This window comes from Periplaneta americana, chromosome 1 (genome assembly GCF_040183065.1).
Source record: "Periplaneta americana isolate PAMFEO1 chromosome 1, P.americana_PAMFEO1_priV1, whole genome shotgun sequence".
Lineage (NCBI taxonomy): Eukaryota > Metazoa > Arthropoda > Insecta > Blattodea > Blattidae > Periplaneta > Periplaneta americana.
This window is the reverse complement of record NC_091117.1, coordinates 103,552,990-103,573,185: the sequence shown is the minus strand read 5'-3', so window position 1 is coordinate 103,573,185 and position 20,196 is coordinate 103,552,990. Positions and strand designations below refer to the sequence as shown.

The window sequence follows — 20,196 nt, the reverse complement described above, 5'->3', positions numbered from 1 at the left end:
TTTGAGATGAAGGTGTGTGTTTAGAGACTATTGATAGAATAGCTGCTTTGGAGTCTGACAATATAACTGCATTCTTAAATTTATTGATGTGGCATAGAAGATTCCCGAGACTTTCACTTATTTTCAATTATTTCACCATCAAAACTTGTTGTTCCATATCCAAGAGATCTATAAAGTGAGAAGAGACCGCACGTAACACCTGCACCGGCACTTTGTTCTCTGGAGATCAAGGATCCGTCAGTGTATAAATAAAGCCAGTTTTGTGGAGGATACCTAATATTAATTGTCTCTAAAGACAATTTATTTATTATTTTGCTAATAATTGTAACATAAAATATAAAATATACAGAGAAACTTTAGCTCGCCCCTGAAAGAGTAAAACTCGTGCTCAGGGGCAGATTCCTGAATTGAAATTGTTTCAGTATTTCAGTGTTTACTTCTGATTTCAGTATTTCTTCTGTTAAATTTAGTATTTCTTCTGTTAAATTTAGATTATATTCTATATTTAATAGAGTTAAAGGGTTTGGTTTAATTTGTAAGTTTTCTTTTAAATTCGGGATATTGATTTTCTGTTTTAATTCTTGAACAATGGATATGAAACTTTTTTGAGTTTTCAATCTACAGAGAGGACTGTATGAATGAGAATTTTAAGTGTTAAAAGTAGTGTACGAAAGATTCAACATGTAAAATATCCATCATAACATAATCTTTCTTTCCAAAAACCGTTTTGTTCTTCCAAAATATGTTCATAATCATAAAGTATATTTTCTATTATATTCGCAAAAATTTTATATTCCGTGTTCAATAGGCTTAACCCTCTACAATGGCCGCAGTATTTCGATCGCCTTTCATATATATTGGAATTACAATAGACTGAGACCAACTTTTGAGTGGTTCTTGTCCATTCTGTATCAGATTCAGGAAAGACAGAAGCCTTAAGAGGAAAGTTTGTCCTGCAGATTTAAACAATTCTGTATTTACATGATCTTCACCTGGTGCTTTGTACTTTTCATGTTTCGTAGGACTGTAAGAAGTTCATTCAATGGCTTCTGTATAAGAATTATCAGAATATGGTAACATCAGAGGAGTAGTGTTTTGATGCCATAAATGATGATCATTTAACCATGTTTCTGTATAAATTGTATTTAAACTCACAGTTTCTTTAATTTCTTTACCAAGAAATTTAAATATTTTACATACTTGTAGTTGAGGTCGTGTTATATTATTATTTTTCAAGGAGACAAATTTGTTCCAATTTTGTCTATGGTATTTTCTAAAATAACGTTTGGTAATCACTCATTTTTCATGGTAATTAATTCTGTCATCTTCCTTTCTAGTGCAAACATAGTTTTGATATGCTTCTCGTTTGTTTGCAATAATTTGTTTAATGTTATCATCCCAATTTCGTAAATCTCTCATTCTACGTCACCTTTGTTTTGTGCCCAGACTTCCATATGCTGCCTGCTTCACCATCTCTGAAATATGTGACCATTCTTCTTCGACCTTATCACTCACTGCAGGGGCAGTTCTTCCTTGAAGTGTTGAATTGCCAAGTCACCTACTTTTTTCAAATAGCTTACATAATTATATTATAGATATATTAATTTGTCCTACAGAATTTATCTGTAATATTGACACTTAATATGTTAGGAAAAAAATTCGCTCCGGAGCCAGGGATCGAACTTTCCTCCTTCGATGTTTCCCTTTGTGGCCTGACTCCAAGTTAGGCATATATATGTTGATGTGTATCCAATGTCAACTGCCATTATACTTGGAGCGCACTCAGCTGAGTGACTTGTTGGCCGGGAATCCGCAGTTATTATGCTCTGCTAGCTGAGATAATATTATAGATATATTAATTTGTCCTACAGAATTTATCTGTAATATTGACACTTAATATTTTAGGAGAAAAATTCGCTCCGGCGCCGGGGATCGAACCTGGGTCCTTGGTTCTACGTACCAAGCGCTCTGACCACTGAGCTACGCCGAATTCAATCCACAGCACCGGATCGAACTTTCCTCCTTCGATGTTTCCCTTTGTGGCCTGACTCCAAGTTAGGCATATATATGTTGACGTGTATCCAATATCAACTGCCATTATACTAGGAGCGCACTCAGCTGAGTGACTTGTTGGCTGGGAATCCGCCGGCGCCAGAGCGAATTTTTCTCCTAAAATATTAAGTGTCAATATTACAGATAAATTCTGTAGGACAAATTAATATATCTAGAATATTATTTCAGCTAGCAGAGCATAATAACTGCAGATTCCCGGCCAACAAGTCACTCAGCTGAGTGCGCTCCTAGTATAATGGCAGTTGACATTGGATACACGTCAACATATATATGCCTAACTTGGAGTCAGGCCACAAAGGGAAACATCGAAGGAGGAAAGGTCGATCCGGTGCTGTGGATTGAATTCGGCGTAGCTCAGTGGTCAGAGGACTTGGTATGTAGAACCAAGGACACGGGTTCGATCCCCGGCGCTGGAGCGAATTTTTCTCCTAAAATATTATTACATAATTATATTTTATCTTCTAGCAGTCATTCTTCGTTTGTAAAGATTCTGCAAATTGTAAAAACATTCAAACTGCTAAGTGGTTACTGCTTCCTTTTATGGCCTGCCAATCGCAACCAGTCTGTCAAGAAGCTTGCTGCTTGCTTGCTTACTTCATCGGCCCCAGTTCATTCGATTGCAACAGGTGAAACCGAACACACAAAGCTATGGTAAGTCAGATAGTGGAGGGGTGAGAAAGTTTACCTGGTTGCCATAGCAAGTATGCATTTTGTGGTGGGGATCCATGCCAAAGGTTGCGTTTAGTGGGAGGGAACCTTTCCATCTAAGGCAGTATTCTCAAAATAATGCAGAAATTTCTTCACATTTGTTTGGTCTATTTGAAGTGAAATATGTTGGTAGACATATTAGGGCCCAGCATGAATTCAAATAGGCAGTGTTCGCAACACAATGCAGGAATTCCTTCACATTTGTTTGGTTTATTTGAAGTGAAATATGTTGGTAGAAACAGTAGTGCCTAGTGTGAACTGAATGTTTGTATCGATCTGCACTCTGCATTGTGTTATAATCTGATTTTTCTTAAGTAATTAATGATTATTACTGTGTGTTATGTGAAGTTTATTTTTTTATGGTTATTATTTAAGAGATTTGTAATGAATCCAACTAACAACTTGGTGTGTTCCATACTCCAGACACAATTTTCTTTGTGGAAAGATGATGACAAACGTGACGTGTTAAATGTTGGTAGACCAACACCAGTGTTGTGTTTAGAAAAACTTTGTGGTGGGGCATGTTCAAAAACTTATACCAGGAAATTTAAATCTCGTTGGTATGAAGAATATAAATGGTTGTATGGTAATAGCTACATATTATCACAAATTGTATTATTGGTTGTGTTTGCTTGTCAGCGTTGTAAAGAGCACGTGGAACAACAATGGCGCAGTGGACTTTATACAATATTACCCAAGCATTCTGAAAATGTGAAGCTTCTCTAGAACATTTATGCAATTGTGTCAGATTAAAAGAGCTAGAAAAAAAACACTAACAAAATTACAGACGCTCTTCGGGAAAATTTACGACTACATATTGTAAAATACATTCTGTTAGGCTTAATAGACTTTTCATGCAATATCCAATTAGAGAATTAGAGTTGCTTTGTTTTTAAGTAAACAAGAAATGGCTTTTCGCAGTCATAATTAAAGTGAGAACTCTTTAAATAGAGCCAATTTTAAGGAACTTTTGGATTCATATATCGAGGGAAATTCCATGAACGTTCAAAACCACTATTTAAACATAAAATCTGTTTTTGCAGGGTATTCAGAAACAATCCAAAATGAAATTATATCAGATTATATTAAGGACTCTATTAATGATGAAATTAAGGACACACAATTTTTCTCGGTGCAGGTAGATGGCACTAGTGATATTTCACAAAAGAACACAGTGCTCTTTAATTCTGTGATATGTGAATTCTTGTGAAAGTGTAGCTGAAAGATTTTTGGGATTCCATGATATCAGTGAAGACCGTACTTCAGCATACTTTATCAACTACTTGATGTCTCATTATCAGAATTTGAAAACAAATCTAAACTTGTGGAACAATTCAATTGAATAAGTTTATTATCTTTCAGTCAATGACTTATCATATAATATTTTAGGAGTGATTCCTTTATGTTACATACGTATGAACGTTTTCATCACACATGTGACATCATCAGATACATTTTTTATAATTAACCAATTTGTTAACCTCAATTATATCAATGCATGTAAGCATAGTGAACATCAAATATCCATGTAATAAAACAATAAAACAAGAATGAGTAGTTATGGTTAAAATACAAGACAAAATATATGAGAGTAAAAACATTTACAAATTATGTTACGAGCTTTCACTTACGTTTTGTAATTATTAAAATGTGTCTATAATTAATCTTGTTTATTAGTGCAAGTGAAAGCTCGTTTACAATTTTAATTCACCATAAGTGAGATGTGTAATGCATGTTGCTATTGTGTTTATATGCATTATTTAGAATTGTAACTTATGTTAAATATTATCTATAATAGAAGAGTTAAATTGAGCAACGTATTCATTAAAATAGATGTGCAATTTAGGTTTACATGGTTATGTTCTGATATAACTGTAGAACTACCCTCAAGGTTTTCAAAGTGAAGAGTGGAGCTCTTATGAATATTTTATATGTGTTTCAATATTGGCATTATAGGTAGACATCGAAGTACTTGATGATTGAAATTCCGTTATATAAGTTAAATTAAATAGATAGTTTCATCAAATGGTGTGGATAAGCATATGTAATTCAATTATAATTTAAAATTCATCTTCTATTGAAGATTAGTGCGGTATAGCTGATGCATCATCAACTTTTGATGTTGAAAGGTAAGAAATTTTTGTAACTGCCTGTGTATGTTATAATAAAATATTACAAGTGTAAGTGAATGAACTTACATTGTTGTTGTTGTTATTGTTGTTGTCTAGTGCCTTGCATTTGGCAATGAAGCCATTAGCAGTCGTGCTTTCCAATACTTTTGAACTGTAGTTTCTTCTGATCTTAATGCTTCACAGGTCTTCAAGTGGTCTTCATTCATTTCTGCTGGATCGTTACACAGGACACATATGGGTGAAGCAGAGATACCTATTCTGTAGAGATGACTTGCTAGACAGTCATAATTTGTCAATAGTCTGAAGGCTGCAACTGCTGTTTTCCTTGGTCTCTGGGGGATTACATCTGGGTTGGAAAGTAGTGTAATCCATTTTTTGTCTTTAGCATTTGATTCTATTTCTTGTAGGTATGAATGAGAAAATTTTGTAGTGATCAAGCGTTTTATTGAGGAATATGAGAAATTAAATTTAGATTTTTGTTTTATTGTTGTGCCTTTCTTGGCAAGTGTGTCTGCAGTTTCATTCCCCATGACTCCACAGTGTGCTGGAATCCATTGGAGACGGACAATCTTATTAACTTTTTGGAGTTGTGTTAACATTTTGTAGCATTCTCTTATTTTTGTTGACTTCTTTGTAGCATTTGAACATATTCCCTGAATTCCAGCTTTAGAATCTGAAAGAATTACTGTCTTGTTATATTTATTTAAGGGAAGATTTAATAATTGTCGGACAGCAATGTGTATAGCCTCTATTTCACTATCATAATTTGTTGTGTCTCTGCCAACAGAATGATAAAAGGAAAAATGGGTACATGTAACTCCAGCTCCAATAAGGTTTTCTGTGGTTGATCCATCAGTATATATGTGTAGCCATTCTTCTGTAGGATATCTAGTATTGATCGTTTCCAGTGCTAGAAGTTTTTGTATTTCTTTTGGTGTGTCTGATTTACTTATTTCCTCTGTTAATTCAAACTGAAAGTAGGTTGCAATAATTCCAATGGATTTTCTCTTATAAGTAAATTTTCTCTTGTGTTAGGAATGCTCAATTTGGATTTAATCTGTGTTACCTTTTCTAGGAAACTACTATGAGTTTTAAGGATTGAAGAAGGGAGGTTCTTTTCTGTTCATTTAGAGTTTGGCAGTCGTAACATTTTCTCATGTTGGAGCAGTGCTTGTTTTTCTATTTTTGTTGTTATTGATGGGATCCGTGTTAAGGCAAGCATGGCATCAACAGGTGTGGATTTAACTGCTCCAGTGATTAGGCGAAGAGCCTGATTTTGTATTTGTTCAAGTTTATTGATGTTAGCATTTGCTGCTGTTATTAAAGCTTCAGAACAGTACAAGAGGTTTGGTTTAATATACATTTTGTATGTTGTATTAAGGACTCTCCTTGAGCAGCCCCATTTAGCACCAGCTAACCTTTTCAGGATTTGCAGTTTCTTTTCAACCTTTTCTGAGATGTTACATTGTTATGTGTAAGAAATTATATAAATACCATGGTGTCTAGGAGTTGTAGATTACGACTCGAGTGATGTCTAAGGAGGAATATGTTAATTGAATTAATCTAATTAAATATTATGTAATGCTATACGTGTTTAATCACTAATAGATAGAGCAAATTAGATAGTTAATATATTGTAGAGTTTTAATTTTGATATGGTATTGTGTGAACAAATTTGAAAACTTGAGTATTATTAATAAGTTAACTACGGTAAAATATACGAAAGTATACCATAAGCTTACGTTAATATATTATGAGGTGATTTTGAGTGCTAGTACATCTTAGGATTGTAAAGTGAAATTCAAGGTTATCTAGAAAAGAATCGTAATACAGTAGAACCTCTATTATCCATGGTAATGAAGGGAATGGGCTGAACGGTTAATCGAAAAATAGGATAATCCGTACCATAAGAACTTTTCGTAAATTTAGTGAATAACACAGACACTTTCGTAATTTCCCCCATGGTCTTGTACTTAACAAGCTAGGTAGTTTATTTATTTATTTTATTGGGTTATTTTACGACACTGTATCAACATCTAGGTTATTTAGCGTCTGAATGATATGAATGTGATAATGCCGGTGAAATGAGTCCGGGGTCCAGCACCGAAAGTTACCCAGCATTTGCTCGTATTGGGTTGAGGGAAAACCCCAGAAAAAACCTCAACCAGGTAACTTGCCCCAACCGGGATTCGAACCCGGGCCACCTGGTTTCGCAGCCAGACGCGCTGACCGTTACTCCACAGGTGTGGACAGCTAGGTAGTGGATCACAAATTCACTAAATGAAGTCTGGTTGTCAATGACGGATTTTTAAGGAAAAGAAAACTCCTTGTAATGGAATAGTGTAGGTCTCATGTTGTAGATTTACATATTTTATACTCCAATCTCGTATTCTGATGCGAAATGAGGTACAGTTTCTCTTTCCCCAACCCACTCAATTATTTAGGCCTACACTTTTTCTTTCGATACTTGGCACAGCAAGATTTGTTTTGACATCCGTAGGAAACTTTTTAGGCCTATATAGAAATTATACATATAACTCGAACAGTAGACCATACTGTATAAGGATAAAGGCTTGTGATGACCCTCTAGAAAAATAACGTGCTAATACAAATGTACAGTACGTCATTATTTGTGCAGCAAATAACAAAAAGTGAGAGAAAGACAGACTGATAATCCAACAATCGGTTAATAGGGTGATGGATGGATAATCGAGGTTCTACTGTAATTAGTTGAAGTGAAAAGTCAATGCTATGTGACATAAGATTACAAATATTAATCATTAATTAAATGGATGGAATGTCAAATGTGAGGAAATATTAATAAAAATAAGAATGAAAAAGAATTTAAAATAATTTAGAAAATATAAATGTTTCAGAGTAATATTTGTGTATTAATTTGTTTGTACGTAATGCTTACAGCTGATCGGTTGGTGTGTACCCATGCTTATTGAATGCAAGCTGGAAGGAGACTGTGTGTTATGAAGGTGAAAGGGTTTGTTCACTGGCTAAGCGCATTGATACATTAAGTGATTATGTATGGTACAGTGTGTTTTGTAAGTTTGGTAAGTTTTCATTGATTAAAGTTTTATCTTTAATATAATATTTAGAGATTTAAAATTCTTCGGTGGCATTTATGTATTTATTGTCACTATAGGAAATTCTTCGGTGGCATTTATGTATTTATTGTCACTATAGGTTTTAATCATTATTAGTGTATCTTTCTGTGAGCAAAGTTCATGTCCACTTTGAATGAGATGGGTGGCGTATTTTGATTTGATTTGACTGAATTTAAAGTCCGATATATGTTCTTTGTATCGTATTTTGAAGTTCCGTTTAGTTTGTCCTATATATTTGATTTGTAAGATTTACATTGTAACATGTACATGCCTTTTTTGTTATTTTTGTCAAAATTGTGTAGATGGTTATTGATATTATTGATTTTATTATTGGTTTTATGTGCTATTTTGAGGTTTTCTTTTTGAAAAAAAGTTGGCAAGTTTATTTGAAATTTGTTTGTTGTATGTTAGTGAGGACCATTTTTTGGTTTTTTCTTTCTTTGCTTTAGTTAATGTTGTAATTGTGCAACAAAGCTATGATGGTGCCGCAGTTATGGCCTGGCATTAAACGGTCTCCAAAAGAAGGTGAAAGACGTTGCACTCTAAGCAGTCTTTGTTCACTGCTTTGCACATAGATAATCTAGTTTTGCAACAAAGTTGTGATAGAATCCAGAAGTACCGCATTCTTTTTGTAAACGTAAGTGGGATACCATGTTTCTTCCACCATTCTAGCCAACGGTCTCACATTATTGATACTGAGGTCGGAAGGCGTATATCTACAGGAAGAGACACTAGATGGTCCTCAGATTCGCAGACCTTAAAGGTAATAGTAGATGGGTGGGATGGAATGATACGTGTATTTGTAACATATTATGAAAACTGGTGATTCAGCATGTATTTGTCAGGCTGAGGGATTCATAAATAAGTTTAGTAACTTTGAATTTGCATTCCTGGCTTTTGCTTTTAAAGAAATACTTGATATGACGCATATCTTATTCAACATATTGCAAAAGAAATCGTTAGATATTGGATTCTGTGCAAACATGATTCACAATACAATAGATGCTTTGAACAGGAAGGGAAACTACGATACTTTCAACTGGCTTATTGAATCCACTTCATCAAAAATGAAAGCCCCTTCTGAAATGCGGAATATGTCTTTAGAATAGTACAAATAAAACCTTAAGTGTCCTATTTTATGAATATTGAATAATGTAATGTCAGAAATGAACGGTTTAATGATATTCAAAATTTAAAATTTCTAAAGCTTGCCGATAGTTCCAAATTTCAAGAATACTTCAAAGTACTCCCATTTGATACTTTAAACAATTTAAAGTTGTACTATCCAAAACAATTCCCAGATACAGAACGACTAAGGAACGAATTTACCTTGCTCTACTAAGATAAGGCTTATGAAGGTCTTAATCTCAAAGCATTATTGATGTTTTTAAAATATAATCAGAGGATGATGTCTTCATGGATGCATACAAACTCTTCAGCCTTGCTATTACAATTCCGTCCATTAGTTGTTCTGCAGAACGAACTGTTTAAAGAGAATCAAAACTTAGGCAATAGCAGTTTGACATCATTGGCTACTATTTATAATCACAAGGATGTACTCAGTGAATTTATGAAAATTCGACCCTTCTACAAAGACATCATAGATGCTTTGGCAAAGATGAAAAACAGAAAAATCGACTCAATATATAAACAATAAGGTGAGTCTTACTTCAATTACCAAGTAACTGAAGTGGTAATCACTAGCAATTTTTTTTTCAATCTTCTTATTGTGATATAGTGAATAGTATCTGTTTCGTAAGTGTGTATTTCTCATCCGGTCCCTCCCGCTCACAGCTCAACCATAACTTAACATCATTCTCTCACGGCTTGCATCTTTGCCATTCTGTACTCATATGTGATCAGTAGGCTACATATAATAATAATAATAATAATAATAATAATAATAATAATAATAATAATAATAGGCTAATAATAATAACAATAATAATAATAATAACAGTAATAATAATAATAATAATAATAATAATAATAATAATAATAATAATAATAACAACAACAGTAATAACAACAACTACAACAACAATAAAAACAGGCCTATATTTATTTTTATGGAATGGAGGTATTTGGCAAGTCACCTGTTTAATTCGTCCAGAGTCGTAACTGACTCACTGGTATAGTGTTGTTTAAGTCATCTAGTTTTTTTTTGGTATAACCATTTAACACTACAATCATTAAGTAAGTGGACTTCATATGATGATTTCTTATTCAGGTTGTGATTTTGTTTTTTTCTTTTTATACCTTCTCGGTTTCATTCTGACTGGACAGACAAGTAAATAACGATCTGTTTCTACTTCAGAGCCATGGAAACCTTTTGTATCTACTAATTCGGCTAATTTATAATTACAAATAGCATAGTGAATCAATTTCAAGCCTCTTGCTTCCCAGGTAAATTTGTGGCTATCTTTATGGTTGTAAAAGGAGTTCATAATATGCAAGTCATTATATAAGACAAAATCAATCAGAGATCCATTATCATTTCTTGTTGGTTCACCAAATCTACCAACAGTTTGATTTATTTTTTGATTACCAATATGGACATTAAACTCTCCCATTAACATGAAAGCCATTCTTGTTAATCTTATTTAAAATTAGCTGTAATTTATTATACAATTTTTCATTCTCTTTGGCATCACCTTCTACTGGTACATAAACTCCTGTAATAGATAAGTATCCTGTAGAAATTTTCTTTGTCATCAAGTTCTACTGGAGCATAAACTCCTATAATAGATATGTATCCTCTACAAATTTTCAATTTGAAGGATTCTTTCATTACAATAAGTGTAATCAGTGATAGTGCTCTTAAATTTTTTGTGAATCAATAACATGATTCCTGCTTGCGCCCTAATATTCCTCTTCACCCTTGAATAAAACTGAATGTAGTTCTGAGTTTCTATATTACCTTGTAATTTCTTTTTCGTTTCAGATATAGCAGCTATTGAAATTTCTTTTTTGACTAGGATATCATCGAGCTGATTCTCTTTATGCAATAATAATTTCTTTCAAAAGTAATGGAATGGCTTAATTTTGAATTTCTGGATTGTTTTCAATACTCAATATACATGTGTCATATCACAAATCACATGGGTCCTATCTCAAGAGACAGTCATAAGCAAAAGTAATTACACAGGCCAATACCACACAAACTATGTTTAATTTCACTTAGTTTCAAAGTAATTACATATTCGGAATATGCATTATATGTCTTTTTAATACATATTCCGAAGTGATATAGTGTTAAAAGTTGTGTAATCAAGATGTGTAATTACATAATCTTTCATAAAAACTATGTTTAATTTCACACAGTTTCCAAATTACATTATTTTTTGTGTTTCGGGATATTCGATAAAGTAAATCAGTATGAGTTTAATTATAATTAAACTTTTACATAATACTAAAAATCCCATGTACTGTCTTGTTGACTATTCCATTTTTAAATAATCATACAGTGTTCTACATGTGATTTAAGTTCCTTCTCTTGGGCCAATTCTTCTGTAAAGGAATATTTCTGTTGATTTATTTCACCTCTATAATTACCAGAAATATGCATCAACAATAATAATTACAAAGTGCACGATTTTCTGGTCTTTGATCAATATGACCTAATGCATTCCTCAGAAGAATACAGAAGGATGAAGAGAGACAAAGAGAGAAATGCTGTCTCATTACTGGGGATCAAATCTGGATGTGCTGTATTTTTCTAAAATTCATTTATAGTTAAATTTAGTGATCAGACACTTTGTGTTGGCTCAAATTACATTCAGTATGTTCCTAAATGGTAAACATGCTTGCTGCATTATAATTTGGATGCCATCATTGTATACATGGTATCACCAACTTCTTGTAATGTCAATTTCCACTGCACTTCCCAATTGAATAAACTGTGTGATAATCTTTAAAAGACAAATAGCACAATTATAGAGGATACATTGAGCAATGTTTATTAATTATGTCATGGAATTAGTTTATCGAAGTATTATGAACACAAAAGCAACTAAAACTTGGAAACGAAAAACCATACATAGTTTACATAAATTTATTATGGTTTTAGATCCTGAATACACGCAAGGTTTTGAGTGTAATCTGTAGGGCAAATTAATTTACTAGCAACAGACTGATATGGTCATAAATTGTCTAGTTATGTAAGGATTTATCGTTGCTTTCACCTGCTCTTTTGCTCTCGTACGGGTTCTCATCCTTCCTGGAGAATCATCAGGCGATTCTGTCTGAACAGGCCGGAAGAGATAGGGAGTATCTCCGCGACCATTGTTGCCAGTTGTGTTGACAGGTGGCAGTTCTCCATACTTCTTGCAGTAAGCGCGACAGTCCGAACACAGCAGTGTCCTACGGTCCTTGCCAGATGGCTGCCAGTCTCGTGAATCTATATACAACATTAAGTTCAGCATAACTGTATTCCAATTCTCCATATATTTTACACATTAGCTCATTAAACTTGCATTTTACAAATGAATATTGAATAAACACTTCTTTACTTACTTACTTACTGGCTTTTAAGGAACCCGGACGTTCATTGCCGCCCTCACATAAGCCCGCCACTGATCCCTATCCTGAGCAAGATTAATCCAGTCTCTATCATCAAATCCCACCTCTCTCAAATCCATTTCAGTATTATCTTCCCATCTATGCCTCGGTCTCCCCAAAGGTCTTTTTCCCTCGGGCCTCCCAACTAACACCCTATATGCATTTCTGGATTCCCCCATACGTGCTACATGCCCTGCCCATCTCAAACATCTGGATTTAATGTTCCTAATTATGCCAGGTGAGGAATACAATGCGTGCAGTTCTGTGTTGTGCAACTTTCTCCATTCTCCTGTAACTTCATCCCTCTTGGCTCCAAATATTTTTCTAAGCACCTTATTCTCAAACATCCTTAACCTATGTTCCTCTCTCAAAGTAAGAGTGCAAGTTTCACAATCATAAAGAACAACCAGTAATATAACTGTTTTATAAATTCTAACTTTTAGATTTTCTGACAGCAGACTGGATGACAGAAGCTTCTCAATCGAATAATAACAGGCATTTCTCATATTTATTCTGTGTTTAATTTCCTCCCGAGTATCATTTATATTTGTTACTGTTGTTCCCAGGTATTTGAATTTTTCCACCTCTTCAAAGGATAAATTTCCAATTTTTATATTTGCATTTCGTACAATATTCCCGTCACGAGACATAATCATATACTTTGTCTTTTCGGGATTTACTTCCAAACCTATCTCTTTACTTGCTTCAAGTAAAATTCCCGTAATTTCCCTAATCATTTGTGGATTTTCTCCTAACATATTCACATCATCCACATAGACAAGAAGCTGATGTAGCCCATTCACTTCAAAACCTTGTCTGTTATCCTGAACTTTCCTAATGGCATATTCTAGAGCAAAGTTAAAAAGTAAAGGTGATAGTGCATCTCCTTGCTTTAGCCCACAGTGAATTGGAAATGCATCTGACAGAAACTGACCTATACAGACTCTGCTGTATGTTTCACTGAGACACATTTTAATTATTCGAACTAGTTTCTTGGAAATACGAAATTCAATAAGAATATCATATAAAACTTCTCTCTCAACCGAGTCATATGCCTTTTTGAAATCTATGAATAACTGATGCACAATAAACACTTCTTTACTATCCAAAAATGAAGAAGGTACAAATCTATATCACTCTGAACTTAATTTATCAGGAAAATGAATTCAAATAGGTTCTCAACATGAATCATGTGTTACAATATACAACATCATGATAGAAGAAAATACATGAATCCTACTGATGAGGAAGACAACATCTTTGAGACAGATAAATACTTAGTATGATGTCAATGTACCCCTACTTACTTTCAAACCCTTAAACCCTTCAAATACATTGTCTAACACTATCAGTGGCAGAATGTCTTTATCAAAGCTACATGGAAGTTCAGAAAAGCGTAATTAAGATTAATTAGGGGAAGAACAGTATTTTTGTTGCTTAAAAATAGATAACATAAAATGTCTATTACGTTGAAAGATTTATTAGACGTCAAGAAATACAATATACAAAGGCATTATGCATTATGCCAAAAGCAATATGCTAAAATTTCAGGTAAGCAGAACCAAAATCTTTTCACAGTGACTTCCCGAACAATGAAAATAAATCAGTTAAAAGAACAATGAACTTAACATTCGTCTTTAAAGACAATACCAGACCACTGTGTGTCTCTGAGATAATATAAAATCTTTCCTGTCAAATTTAGACTCGTGGATAGTTCAGCTTAAAAAAAAACAGTATTATCATTTTCCTTCTTTAATGTCTGTCTCAAAATACAGAATATAATAATAATAATAATAATAATAATAATAATAATTATTATTATTATCATTATCATTATTATTATTATACTTTAAAATCTAAAATATGAAATTAAGGATGTGAGGTTTAGAGATTTTCATGTTAAGAAAAATGTGAGAAGTATCGAGATATTAAGAGATAAGGAATACATGAAATGATGCATACTTATGTAAAAAGGCAGAGGTTTTGCATTATTCCAGGAATACACACCACCTAACAGTTTGATAACAACAGGGTTGGTCTTCTTGTATCCAATTGGAATGAGGCAATTAAAATGACGAGAAAAGTGTCAAATGTGTGTATCATGCCAGGTAGGTGGAGTTAAGGCCATCAGGCCTTCTCTTCCACACCACTAGAAATGCAATACAATTACAAGAAATATTATACACTATCATGCACATCCTGGGATTTTGCCAACATTGAACTCTCATCTGGAATACTAGACACCATGCAATACTAGAATTTATTGCTAAAAGTCTCCTTTCATTCTACGAGGTTCACCAAGAAGTCCACTGCCTTGCAAAAGATGGAAGTTCTCGGCGAGTTGACATAATTGCCATTGATAAAGAAAATGACAGAGCTATTGTCACTGACCCCACTGTATATTTTGAAACTGAAGCTAAACAACCAATAGTAGTACATGAATAAAAGAAGACCTTCTAAGAACCTATAATTCAATACTTCAGGGGTTATTATTATACATGAACAGACTTTTGGACTTTGGACTTTTGTTTGGAGCACCGGGAACAATTACAAATTCTCAGCTGAATGTTTTAAGTTTTTTTGGAATTCCTTTAAAAACTATGAATCTTACTGCTGCAGACATAATGAAATATTCTGTTCAAATTTTACGAAATCACCTATACACTTAATTACTTTATACTGTAACAGATTATTGATGACTGAATAATCTTACTTTCCTTGAAAATAATAATAATGATAATACAATTATCTATTTAGTATGCCGTCTTTTGGGAATCCTTACTAAAGGGCAGCTATCCTTGAAACCTAAGATAAACAGTGAACCAAAGACTATTTATTTTAGCTCAAGTGTGCTGTTTAAGTAGATTTGTCTAATGGAAAACTGTTGTTTGAACTTCTATATTGGCCACTCTCGTCTTGCATTCTCTCAGTAATTTAGCTAACTATATTGGAAGCAACTTGACATAACTTACTTGTAGTAAAACAGTGGTGGCATCTGTAAGCATGGTCCCTCGAGTCTGAATCATCTTCCGAATTTTCATCCTCACTGCCAGAACTTCCTTCACCTGTTAAACACGCAAACATAACATTATAAAATATATGTGGTGAAATCCTCTTGACTGTAATTAAATACATAAACACATATGACACCTCTTTTGTGCTGAGGTTTGTAAATACCAGAGATGTTAATATATTAAAGTACTGTGAATTACTCATGCACATACTTTAACACAAGTAACACATGAAATTATTTAACCATAATAACATCAAAATATTAATTTAATGTTTATAACATAAACAGCCAAACCATTAAAATGGAATAACTCCATTCCTCTTGGTTTACAAATGCGATGGCAGCTGAATTTAACAAATGACAATTTAAAAATTTATACATTTTTTAACATATTATTTCGTAGAAATATTGTGATATTGCTTTAAAGAACTATAAAACCTATCTCTATCAGTTGTATTATCCCCCACTTCCTGCTCTCACCTCTTACGAAATTTGTATTTGCTTAAATAAAAAAAGGTAGAGTTATCTCTATTACAGGCCACAGAGACTCACAGTGTAGCAGTACAATCTGCATTAGCAGTAACAGATGTCAGTCCTAGATGATTGCCGAATTTACTCCTGAGAAAATACCCTTAGTACTTGTTTCTGTTAGAGGCTGAGTGAATCCCAAGGCTGCAGAGTGGCAGAAAGGATTAGATCAACGGAGAATAACCATAGCTCCATCAGAAATCGAACCCAGGACCTTTTTTGTTTTAAGCACATCAGGAATCGAATCCTGGATCTCTTGTCTTAAAGCACAACACCACAACTGCAATCCTATTGTGTGCTCCATTTGCTTAAATAAGGACTAGAAAAAACTCTAAGAAAGAAATTATTAAGATCGAGACCAGTGGAGATAAAAAAATACAATTTGGGTTCAGAAAGATGCCCAACACTGTAAACAAAATAAATAAATATAAATAAATAAATAAATAAATAAACAGATAAAAAATGATTTGATTTATTTGTACCCAAGTATCCTTCGATTGTTTTTCATTCCTCACGAAGAGTCTGAATAGTGAAAGTTATATACTGCTAAAACAAATTAATAGAACAAGATTTTTAATTGTATACTATATTTAAACAAGGAAATATAAAATGTTATCCTTCATACAAAAAACATTTCAAACTCACTACTTCACAAAAAATAACATTTTATGCTCATTTACAACAAATAATAAGGAAATCATGGTAAGGAGTCCAGACATTGCTTAAAACAAAGTGAGAAATTTCTTCCTTCAATCTAATAATCGAGATATTCAAGGTCTCCACATGGAGCCTAGTATATGACATGCCCTTCATGAGCACGAATTACACTTCCGACAGCTACAAGGCATGCTTCACACAAGTCTTCACATATCTTCATTCAGTGCCTCTGCAAGTTCCTGGAGATTCTGTGGGATTCGATAGTGCTTATGGTTCCATCTTTCTAACACATCGCATTAATGTTTAATTACATTTAAGTCCGAGCTCAAGCTGCACCCATATGTTCCACTGCAGACACAGTATGTTGTTCCAATATGTTTTCAACATAGCCAACTGCATTTAGCTGCAATGGGGCAAGGTGAGAACTGTTTTGCTCTCTAAGATGATGTTGACTGAGCTCAGACTAAATTTATCAACTTCCTGTATGTTAGGCAGGTCGAAATGCTCTGCAGGACGTCTCCATACATGAATGCGTCTATTACATGAAGTCAGGGAAAATCCCGATTTGTCTGTGAACAGTATGTGCCTCCAGTGTCGAAGCTGCCAGTTCACATGTTTTGGGATGAATCTTAATTATGCTTACTTGCGTTGAATCTACAAATGAAGGACATTTAGAGCTCTTCTGGTTCTCAAATTGTGTCCTCTCAATCTATTCCTAACTGTCTGGTCACTAACTGTTACACCAGGTATCTCCTGAGGTCGTTTTTGATGTTGCAGGTTGTGGAAGTCTGCCGACATACAGCAGGGAAAACAAAAAATCTGTCCTGGTGTTTAGCAGTCTTCCATTTATTATCTTGACCACGTCTCCTCTTGTACTGCCCTGTCTCTCTGTACTGTGTAACAGCTCTGTACACAAGTGACATAAAGAAATGAAGGTCTTCGGCAACCTGACAGTAAGTCCATCCCTGCTCATTAAGCACAACAGCTGTTGGAACTTCAACTTTGTTGGTATCTACCATTTTATGATGCCTTTAGAATAATCTAAATAATACAATTGCTGCTGTCTGCAATATGTCTGAAAATAGTCATAGTGAAGCATAATGTTCAAACTTTGGTTTCCAACATCAAATCAACCAACTCCTGTTTGTTTGTTTGTTTGTTTGTTCAGTGCGACGATGTGATCAAAATGTTGTGTTTCGTTAATAAATAAGATGTTATCTATCTCACATGACATTACCAACATAAAATGCTATTAGCTTTATACTAAAAATATTCAGGGCAACCAAAATCTGTTCTGCAAATTTTTTGAGCAGTATATTGTCTGATGATTCTTATTCATACAAATTCAGCAATCTATATATAATGAGTATTTCTATTTCATTTTGGAAGTATGATCGTCTACCATTTTGAATAAGTTTAACAAATCATGAATAGGTCCATAAAAAACACAATGTTCCATCACGTTGCAAAAAATCAATAGACCCATTAGTTAATTTATTGGAATGTACACAAGAATATATAAACATCTGGTTATTTTATACGCCAACCTGTTTTCATGTCCTCAAAAGAAAGATAATCTAAAAGCCTATCTACTTAGCAAGTTTTAATTTCTCAAGTATGTACGAAACCAAAAACTTAATTTGAAAGTTGTAGTACACAAGTAAATATTAATTTACAAGACATAAATTAGATTAATCCAGTTAAATTCAAAGCACCATATAAAGAAAGCCATATTAGTACACCTTTGCCATACAAACCACCACCAGAGAGAAACAGCAGATAGCTATAGCATTTTAAAGTAAACAATAGTTCACCAAGAACAGTTACTAGTATAGTATCTAGTACATATAATTTTACACACTTCTTTTCTTTTTCTGATCATTGTCATAACACAGTGAAATGGCACATTCTTAATATACAACATCACAGGTCAGAAGTTTCTTCTCATAAATATAAATAGGAAGTTGAAATCTATCTTGTGCAGAATTACAGAGTATGACACAATATGAAATATAACTTAAGAATTACATATGTATTTGCCAATTCTGCTTCTATGGATTATACACGATTATGTGTGGGCGGGCAAATGAAAAACAGAAGTATTTTATATGTACATATTGTACTTATAACGATATCTGGATTCAATATGCTAGGAAGAAGTTCACTCATATTTAATTCAGTTGGCTGTATACATAAAAATGACGAAATAAACGAATGTGATAAGATAAAGTTCTACAATATTATATTCTGGCAGCTATGTCATTTTCGCTAGCAAGGTTGACAGTAAATTTTAGGATAACAAGAGGAACAGAAGTGCCCAAAAAAATCTGTCAATAGGTCTACTGGCTCTGATAACAAAAAATTACACTTCTAATTCACTAAGACACGGAAATAATGTGATTGGAGAGGCACGTCCTACTTTACTAAATGTACTACATTTGCTAACTGCTGACTTATTGGTTTACATACACACTGTTGTAATACAAATTTATTAGGTTTCTTGTGTTTGTCATCTTGTTATCTTTCATTTCATTTTTCTAGACTGTGGTTCCAGTATAAAACTAATTTACAATCTTAAGAATGTTAACTACAAAAGTTAAACTTTTAACGCACTTCAGAAGATTCATAGTACTGTCCGTGTCTCACATCCTGAGCCGAGAGTTTCCTAGTGCTTATAACCATGCCTCTTAGGTCTGCTCATACCGTCGCGGCAGCTGCAGCGTGCGGCGCAGTAGCATATTACATGTTCTGAAAACATTATCCTATGCCATTCCAGGGGTCTTTACTGTTTATATACTGGATACTCTAATAGTGGTTACCACTATCGCTATTATCTCTCATGGCGATTTCCTAAAATGTATGTACATATTAGGCCACTTTTCGTTCAGTCTGGACAACTGCTGAATTACCATACAGCAGCATTTCTCAAAGTATGTTCCGGGGTTCCATAAGCCCTATATGACTTTAAATTTTATTTTATACTTTTTTTTACTTGGTTATTTAACGAATTGTATCAACTACTGGGTTATTTTGCATCGATCGATCAGGTAATCAGCCCAAGTGGGAATCGAACCTGCGCCCAAGCACAACTCTGGATCGATAGGCAAGCGCCTTAGCCAACTGGGCTGCTCCGGCGGCTATTTTATACTTAGTAGATACTATAAAAATATATGTGTTACGAAAATATGAATCAATAACATGATAATAATAATAATAATAATAATAATAATAATAATAATAATAATAATAATAATCCAAGAATATGCGTAATAATAATAATAATAATAATATTAATAATAATAATAATAATAATAATAATAATAATAATAATAATAATAATATGTTAATGAATATCTAAAATGGAAAATACCCATAATACTTATCACTTTCATCACTGGATTCTCTGCAT

The 20,196-nt window shown here is 33.5% G+C and overlaps 1 protein-coding gene across 14 annotated transcripts in view; it reads right to left on the bottom strand.

Annotated features, from left to right (window-relative positions):
* The window catches only part of Gug (arginine-glutamic acid dipeptide repeats grunge), a 257,116-nt gene that overhangs the window by 109,915 nt on the left and 127,005 nt on the right, over positions 1-20,196 (bottom strand). For all 14 annotated transcript variants that reach the window (XM_069825198.1, XM_069825188.1, XM_069825191.1 and 11 more), the window contains 2 exons: positions 15,562-15,654; positions 12,214-12,428 (listed from right to left, as the gene is read on the bottom strand). In XM_069825198.1, the coding sequence (XP_069681299.1) occupies positions 12,214-12,428; positions 15,562-15,654 (308 nt within the window). The remainder of the gene's footprint in view (positions 1-12,213; positions 12,429-15,561; positions 15,655-20,196) is intronic.